At 50.1% G+C, this 9,361-nt stretch overlaps 1 protein-coding gene across 2 annotated transcripts; it reads left to right on the forward strand.

The window, feature by feature from the left end:
- Positions 1-6,320: 6,320 nt before the first annotated feature.
- LOC127305174 (uncharacterized) lies at positions 6,321-8,786 on the forward strand. Of its 2 annotated transcripts, XM_051335558.1 has the most exons (6): positions 6,322-6,549; positions 7,003-7,224; positions 7,404-7,568; positions 7,642-7,843; positions 8,204-8,405; positions 8,475-8,786. In XM_051335558.1, the coding sequence occupies exons 2-6, from the start codon at positions 7,127-7,129 to the stop codon at positions 8,639-8,641; spliced, it is 834 nt and encodes a 277-aa protein (XP_051191518.1). In that variant the 5' UTR covers positions 6,322-6,549; positions 7,003-7,126; the 3' UTR covers positions 8,642-8,786. The 2 variants fall into 2 exon arrangements, with proteins under 2 accessions (XP_051191519.1, XP_051191518.1); XM_051335559.2 differs by lacking the exon at positions 8,204-8,405 and having other exon boundaries at positions 6,321-6,549; positions 8,475-8,681.
- Positions 8,787-9,361: the final 575 nt, after the last annotated feature.

Below are 9,361 nucleotides of genomic sequence, written 5' to 3' on the forward strand. Positions count from 1 at the left end.
TTAAAACGGGTCTGAACTTTGCAAATCTCTAGTCTATGCAACAGGTTCTTTGAATGTACAGATATAGAGAGAGAAAAGGCATGGTTATGACAATTCTCCGTTCAACACATTTGTTATCTTTGGTCCCTGAACATCTGTTTAATTTGGGATGAGAAGAACTAAGATTGGCCTGACAACCACCTCTAGCAGTCTTGTTAGAGTATATTTGGTAGTTATAGATTACACGGGATTATATTAGGATTGTTTCCATATTCTCCCTAGGAGGTTTCTTAGCTTCCAAGTCTTGTACTCTATATATACTCGCCCATGAGGCGCAATACAACATCCAACATATTCCGCCAATCTCTCTTCCTCTCTATCGTTCTACATGGTAATAGAGCGGCGCCGATCCTAACCTAGCCGCCGCCTAAGCTTCTGCGCCGCGCTGCCCCCGGGGAGGTCGATCTCCATGATCTACTCCATGGGCCGCGCAACCCGTATGAGGGTTCGTCCGCCGATCCGTTGATCCGCTGCCCTCAAGTTTTTTTTTCCAATCCATAGATTGGTTTTCTTTTTGCGTCGTCGGTCGCTCGACCGGTGTTTTATTTTTGGTTTTACCGATCATAGATCGGATTGAGTCGCCCATCGCCGTCGTCCACTTGCGCCTCTACTCCGACAACGGCATCGACCTGCACCGGCCATCAACCGCACGGCACAGCCGGACGTGCTGCACACGGGGCGCCCCTACGTGCGACGCAGCAGGCTGTCTCGCTCGCGTGGCCTCCATCGCCGGCTCGTCTCCACCGTCATCGCCCGGGACATCGTCGACAACGTCGCCATCGGCTCCGATCTGCGCGTTGTCCACGCCATGGAGCGTATCGCGCCGCCGTCGGTCTGATAAACCGACCCCGCGCAGTCTACGCCAAGCACGTCCCCGAGCACGCGCGTACCACCGATCGAGCATCGGGGTGCCGCTGCGTCGCCCCTTCGGGCCGCAGCGCCGTCGCCTTTGGTCCATGCTACCGGCCTCCGACGCGCCTTTCGAGGCGTGTACGTCGCTGGTGGTCTCCCGCCGTTGCACCGACTCGCGCCCGGCAGCTATGCCGGCCCCTCGGGCCGTGGTGTCGCTGCACGCGGTCACCTTCGCCGTCCCCCGCGCATCGATGTCCGAGGCCACCACAACGCCACCCCTTCGGCGCGGGTCGCCTCCGTCCGCGCATGGTCTTCGTCACGCCGCCGGGTCTTTCTCGCCTACTTTGTGTACCGCCGCCGCGCCTCCACCCCAGGTCGCCGCTGGGCTCGCCGACCACCGCAACGCCCGTCTAGGCGTCCAGCATGACCACCCCAGGTCACCGCTGGGTTAGCCGCCTTGTACGTCTTCGTACACTATAGCTTTGCCGCCAGCCTCCTTGCCTCTTCCCCGACTACGCCACCTGCTTCTCTACTCCGACACCCGTCGTCGAGACTCGCCTCTTCCCCGACTACACCACCTGCTCCTGTACTCCGACACCCGTCGTCGGGACCTCCTCTACTAGTCTACTCCGACATGGCGCGCACTTTGTAATGTTCCCTACCCCCGCACGCCCGGTACTGGCAACACCGGTACGTGCCTTCGTCCCTGACGCGTCCCCGGGCCTGGCAAGCTCGGACCGGCGCCTCGTCTTCATCGGCTTCGACGACGTCTTCAACGGCATTGCCTCTACGACTGCCTCGACCGCGTCACCGCCGAGTTCTTCTATGCGTACTCGGTTCTGGCAAAACCAGAGTATGCCTTCGTCCCCGACGTGCGCCTGGTTCTGGCAAAACTATGGTTGCACTTCCTCCTCGACGGCTCAAACTGCATCGACTTCGGCATCGACCATCTCCACGACTGCCTCGGCGCGTCTCTGTCACTCTCCTCGCACACCACCTCGCCTGCGGCTACATCAACACTGGCACCCGGCCACGACGTCGACCACGGCAATCCCTCGCGCGGCTCCCTCGACCAAGGCTGCAGCACCCACGCTCTCGGCTACCTCGACATCGGCATAAAGGGCTACCACCTCGCCTGCGCCTCACCAGCTTCCTCTACAATCCAAGCATCCGCGACGCAACTCCGTCCACGACGCTCCCGCTATGATTGCGGGGGAGTGTCAGCCCGTTGGTTCCTACCTTCGGCTTCTCTCCAGTCTGACCGTCCGCGACGCTACTGTTGTTCATGTCGCTACCGCTACGACTGCGGGGGAGTGTTAGAGTATATTTGGTAGTTATAGATTACACGGGATTATATTAGGATTGTTTCCATATTCTCCCTAGGAGGTTTCTTAGCTTCCAAGTCTCGTACTCTATATATACTCGCCCATGAGGCGCAATACAACATCCAACATATTCCGCCAATCTCTCTTCCTCTCTATCGTTCTACAAGTCTAGGTTCAGGGCAATGACAGTATTGCTCTGTTGTGATCAGACAAAGATCATACAGTACAAGAACTTATTTAACAAATGTTCCCTGTCCATTTTGCTAATTATTGTGCTGAAATAACTTATTTAACAAATGTTTATTTTGCCAATTCACATGCAAGGTTCTGAGCTGTAGGCATGTAGACAGATAAACAAACTAACCTGTGACAATATTTGATTGAAATTCTAGAAATGAATCTTCTACTCTCTGTTTGGAGTATTAGCTTTCCATGGCAAGGGCACTCTCTGATTGAATTGCCATATGATCATCAAGGTTCCATCCTGTTAAAAAAATGTCAGTATTAGCCAAAAATAACAAAGTAAGCTGACTAGATAGTGGAACACAAACAATATGGAATTTGAATATTTTGATGTTGCATATTTACAAGGAAAAAGTCTGAAACATGTTAAACTTCTTTTATGTTTATTTCTTAGTTTGATCATTACCTTGCTGCATGTCTCATTTACTGTCTCATTTACAGATGAGGATGATACTCTGACTGAACATGAAACGAAGGTGAAGAAACCAAAGGCTGCATCTGCGTCTAAATATTTGAAAAACTCTTCCCTGGATCGGAATGTGTCGCGGTTAATGAGGAGCATGACATCTGCACGTAGAAAATGCTTTCTGAATAGACTAGATTCACACAATGTGGTGCTTTGTTGAATGATTTTGTAAATCTAGTAGACAGACTATTATTATACCTCTTGATCTTTTTAGTTATTAGTAGACAGACTACATGCCGTTCATCGCAAAAACTCAGAGATTTTGTGTTATGGATATGTTCACACAACCTTCAGTATTGTTATCTAAGTTTGTGCACAGCTAGCAGGTAGGTTCCAGAGGGTAAACATAAGCTGGGTCAAATGCTTCCCTGCTAGAACAAACAAAAATTCAGAGATTGCCAAAGATATCAACCGGCTGAGATTGGATTTATTTAGGTTGTATTTTACCAGATGAAAAGGTCATGAAAATCTAGCATGCATCTAATGATTTGGTATTACTGGGATTTGCTTAGTTTCAGTACAGTACGACAGTGTGTTACAACACAGATGATCCCAGAATTTTATGTTGTTCAGTACATTCAGACTTTCTAGGTTGTTCAACATCGAGGAGTATAAGCAAATCCCAGAATTTTTCAGGTTGCTACCTATAAGTAACATGGAATGAATGACCATTTTTCTTGTACCCATTTGTTTGGTGAATTAAATTTTCAGAACTTTGTTTGAGCTCTCTAATAAATAAACACTTGAATTGGACTATTCTCATTCCAATAATCAGTAGAGAAACCAAAAAGGAGCATCATCCTACCTTAGCATCTGGTAACCACTCATCCAATGCAGTCAAAAGCACAAGAACCTGACTCATCTACTATTCTTGCTAAAGACCGCTCCTCTAGCTCCTCGCGTCGCCTCCTCCGGGCGACCGGGGAGCCCAAACCCAAATCCCCGCCGCCACCCCGCCCCCTCCCTGGCTCCCTCCCCTCGTCGCTCCCCGAGGTGCCCCTCGACAAAGCCGGGCGGCGCCTGTGAAGGGGGCGGCGGGGTTTTATGCCTCTCGGCTCTCACGCTGTGGCTAGGGAGGAGGGCCGCCGCGTTGGGGGCCGGAGGCCGGCGAGATGGCGCAACAGCGGGGGAGGCTTGGCCGGGTGTGCGGCGTGCGGCGACGGAGGAGCCTTCGACGCGGCGACGGCTGGACCTGTGGCGGCGGCGCGGGCGTCAGGGCCTGCCCCGGGCCCGATCTGGGCCTCATGGGCCGCTGCGCGGGCTGCTCGCGGTGGCTCCAGGCCGCTCGGAAGGCGCAAGGTGGGCGATCTGCTGCTGCCTGACTGTGCGGGGTGAGGCGGGTCGGCGTCGTGCAGCTCCGCGCGGATTTGGCCATCTACGTGCGGAGGAAGGAGGTCGCCCGGTGGGGCTGCAGCTGGCTGTGCCGGATGGTGGAAGCTGGGCTGACGTGAGAAGTGCTGGCCGTGTTGCATCCTCCAGTGTGTGCTGGAGATGAATGGCACCGTCGGCCCGAAAGTGGTGGTCGGAGGCGGGTCCAGCGGACTGCTGCAGCTTCAGGCTAGGTTGAGGTGGTGGCGGTTGACGGCAGATGTATGGCGCCGCTGATGGGCGTTGCATCCTTCCGCCAACGCGGGGACGGGATGACGGAGCTGCAGCGTGGTTGGGCTGGCATGGATGAGGCCTGAGGTGGTCATCGCCCCCCTCACCGGCGATTTTTGCTGGCCTCTCATCGGTGGTGTGTCCAGCCTTTGGTCCAGGATGGCCTGCTCTTTGTGGACAGCGGGGCTGTTGTGTGGGCTGGGAGAAATCCCTATGCGGTTGCGGACGATGGCGACGCCTGTGGGCGCCGTCACCTTCTTGAAGGCGTTGTCTATGCCTCTTTCTCCATGCCTCCTCCTGTGCGACGGGGGAAACCCCAGACCCAGCTCGCTGGTTCAGGCATTGGCGGCGCTTTTGTGTCGTTCCCTCCTTGGAGGCATTGTCCGGGTTGCACGAGGAGTCCCAAGACAGTCACTGGAGTAGCCAAGGTTGGCAACTACTGGAGCGTGGGCCTCTAGGGCGCGATGTACACTGAAGCAGCATCTTTTCAACAGCGCTCTCCTCGGGTCTGGTCGGGCCCTGCAGTCCACACCGCCACTATCTTCTTGGCATTCAAGGGTGGATCGTACGTTGGCACATGCCATCTTCGAGCGTGAGTTGTGTTTGCGAGTTGTCTTGCTTCGGTTGTGAAGCGGTGTGTGGCTCTGTGTTCTGATCTCTCGCCTCTTGGCTGGGTTAGACAAGGCGGGTGGTTGTTTCGTGTGTTGTGGTGTTGCGTTGTAAGCTGTAAGGTGTTCATCTGTATGGTTTTCGGGTCCGGTTTCCCTCATAAACTGGACCAATTTCTACCTATTCAATGAATTTAGCAGTTCTCCTGCTAACATTCAAAAAAAAAAGCACAAGAAAACTAAGCCATATTAGTGAAACTAATCCGGAGACTGGAGCAAAAGTACTGGAACCACACCGCCAGATGCGCACCTAAGAACGGAGGCTACCGTTGTCTACCAGGAGCACGTCGTGTCTGGCGAGCTGATTTGCCTTCCACCGAGCGCGGCGCCATCCCCAGCCGCCGTACCAGCTTGATTTTCCGCTCCAGCTCGAGCTTCTGCTTCTCCTCCTTGAAGCTTTGCTCTAGCGCCACCACCTGCTCAGCGGTCAGCCGCCGCTTCCTTTCCGCCGTGCCGCCACCACCGCCACTCGAGCTCCGCCGTGCCGCCACCACCGCCACCGCGGCATATCCAGAGCAAATTGGCATATTTACCACGACCTCGGGAGGATCCAGCCACATCACCCGATTGGAGCTCCGCCGTGCCTCCAATAGCAGCACCACCGCGATTGGATCTCCTCCAGCCACCACCACGACTTGATCTTCGCCGTGCCGCCACCACCGGGAGAGATCCGGAGGAAAATCCCCATTTTTATCCCACCACAGTGGGCACGGGAGGATGACGGTGTCGCGACGCGAGAGAAGGATAGAATGCCCGCGGTGAGCGGAGGAGAGGGCGACGACGTCCCGCGCAACGTCGGGTGGAGGACTTGGGGCGGAGAGGAAGCATCGTCGGGTGGAGGGCGTCGTCGACGAGAGGAAGGAAGAAGGTATCGTCGGGGTGGAGGGCGGTGTCTGCGCGTGGACCGTGCGCGTGGTCGGAAAAACAACAGGGGGTTTTTCAGGAAAACGTCGGTCCAACACCTTTTCGCGGAGGGAGGGAGTAGTAAAGATAATTTGCACCCAGGGTCCAACATGTGTCTGCTGGGCCAGCCCAGCCCAGGCTATATCCAAAGGCTGGGCGCAGAGGCATACAAAGCCCATAACGAGCTGTGGAAGAGGAATCATAAGCGAGGAGAAATTTCTCAAAAAAAATGAAAAGCGATGAGAGGATTTGGGAAGAGGAACCCGATTTAGAAGAGAGTCGGAGTAGGACACTGTATTCAACCGATCTCGATTCAGTTAGGGATCCCTCCCGCCGTCTATGTATACACCACGCGGTTGATCGATTCAGCTCGTGATTAACCAGATCTCTTGCTTGCCCGCCCCGCAGATCGGAGCAGGTTTAGATCGACCGGATCGCCGAATTGTGAACAGAGGTGCGTACTACAACGACACTGAAATCTGAGTATCCCGGTAGATCGGCAATGGGGGGCGCTATCTAGGAACGCCAGGATCAATATCCCGGTAGATCGGCAGTTCAGGTTTTGATTCCTAGCGTCTCTTCGGCATAGACACGACATAGACGCAAGAACTGGCATCGACCGCTTGGCCATTTTTTTCCCTGTATCGAGTGTAGCCTGTAGAGGAACGAGCGGAGCGGCCGGGCAGTTAAGCGTCTGTGATTAGCGTCTACCACTGGGAGATAGGATGCTTCGAATATTATCAGATGTGTTTTAATTTTTTTTTAAGGCTAAGCGTCCATTGTACTTGCCCTTATAAGCTTAACTGCGGCTCAATTTGTTCAATCACACTCCAAATTCAGATTGTATTCATACACATATACATCGGCGCCGCTGTTAATTCGTTCTACTACTTGTTATGTCCTGCAGGCTAGGCTCAATCACCTGAGTAATCAATCAGTTCCGCCACCGCCAAAAAGCTAATCAAGCTAAGCTGAGCTTGGTCAATTACCAGTGAGCCGTGAGGTGAGGCCTATAATAACATCGACCACACATGCCTGTTGTACTGTACAAGAGGAGCCCTCCTCCTCCGGAACCTGAAGATGAACCATGTCCGCCTTCTCCTACCTCACCATCTTATGAATACCCAGAGTATGCTCCTCATACACACTAGTAATTACTCTATCCATTCCATAATTCTTGTTGTAGCTTTAGTTTAAATTACTAAAACCACGACTAGAATTATGGAACATACACAGAAATTCTTTAAGTAGAAGCTGCGGACAACGATGTCCACGCCTAACATTTTCCATCAACTACATTTGACTTAGGTTTGAGACCATGGCTGATTACACTCCCGGTGAGCATGGTCCAAGCACCCAATTCTTTGATGATACCGGTGCTGATCTGAAACTCAGCAATCCTACATACCCGGAACCCGAAGACGATGATTCATATCTGCGTCTTCCTACTTCACCATCTTATGGAGGCCCAGAGTAAGCTCCGTAGAAGGTGCAGATAACTAATTAATATCCACATGCTTCCGCCTAACCTTTTTCATAAACTTAGATTTGACACCATGGCTGATTACATTCCCAATGAGCCTGGTCTGAACACCCACCTCTTGGACGATGAGGATTACGACATTGCGGACAACTTTGATTCGTTATATAATGATGGTAACACTTTCTCCAAGGAAGATCTTGAACGGCAAACTAATAAATTTGTGGCCGCTGCACTCGACCACTACAACAGCCAAGAAAAAAACATGGTATGTTATCTAAGCCTCGATTATCTTTCTGTTCATTATTAGTACTTAAACGTAAATAGAAATTAAAATAGAACTTTGGTTGATGGTTCTTTGTAGTAGCTTGGTTAATCACTTTGTCCGGTTTCATTGATCATGAGTCCCTTTCAAGGATAGCATTAGCAATGGAATTTGTCCCCGTTGAATAAATGCCAAGTAACTGTATATGCTTAATTTGGTGTGATCTTATAATGGTACATGTTCTTACATATTTTCATTCATTGCAACCTTGCTTCTCTATTTAATTGTGTCTATCATTTTTTTACCTTTTAACATTATTATGCAAGAATATATGCTAAATTTTTTTTACTTGGAATATGTTAGATCAAGTATGAGCTCATCAAAGGCATCACTAGCACTGGAATCATGGATGGATGGCGCTTTTATGGTCATGTAAACTTCACAGCCAAAAGCTCTTTGGAGAATTCAAAGGAAGAGTTCTTCTTTGCAGAGCTACATTATGTTTGTGATGATGATATATATATACCCACATGCATAGTTTCATTGGAAGAAAAAGAAAGAATTGGTCAGTTCTAATCGGAGTCTATGTCATTTTCATTTACTTTTACCCCAATGTTTTAATGTTATTTTATAGGTGGGGTTCGGGGCATCAAAGGTAATGATGGATACCATGGCAAGGAAATTCGTGTTGACACCCAACATTGCTATGCATGTCAAGAAGAACTGATGCACCCAGAGGATGGAACATTATATGAGACAGGTCATCATGTGGATGATTGTTATGGCTATTGTTGCAGTTAATAAGTGATTTATATGGGAATTAGTAAGATTGTTATGAGTACTGTTGCAATGAGGGATCTGTACTAATTCTGTATCTCTAGTTGTGTTGTCATCATTTACTTGTATGTTACATTGAATTGATATATATTAATCTTTATCCCGTGCATTCATGCAACTAGTTTACCAAAACATATATTTAGAAAAAAGATAACTTTTAGCATCTAAATCTTTAGGATTATAAAATGCAAAAAAGGGTTTAGTAGGAATTTGGCTTTGGTTGCCTGTGGGAAAAATGAATTATATATGTTATTAATAGAAAAAACACTCATTGGACATTTGTGCCCTTTGGAAAATATGGATAAGCAGTTGCCTTTATATCTACGACTTCGCTCATGTCACTGTTGGTGGTGTTAATTTTAGAACTTCTATTTTGACATGCGTACATTCTACTAGGAGGCATAGGCGCGGCGGCATGCCGCGCATGTGTGCGTACATTTCTAATATATATATTTGGCTTCAGGTCCTGCTGAGTGAATACAGTTTACTCCTTGCATCAGCTGTAGTAATTATACATAGTTATCTGGTAGGCATGTAATACCACAGTATGGGGGAAATACTTATAGGACATAGATCAACAACATTCTGCATGATATTTCTGCTTCAATGTCGACAGATTAGTGGTTTCATGCAAAATATCTGTTTCACCAGTTGAGCAGCTACTTTCTCTTAGACCCTTACGTT

This window comes from Lolium perenne, chromosome 6 (assembly GCF_019359855.2).
Source record: "Lolium perenne isolate Kyuss_39 chromosome 6, Kyuss_2.0, whole genome shotgun sequence".
Taxonomy (NCBI): Eukaryota; Viridiplantae; Streptophyta; class Magnoliopsida; order Poales; family Poaceae; genus Lolium; species Lolium perenne.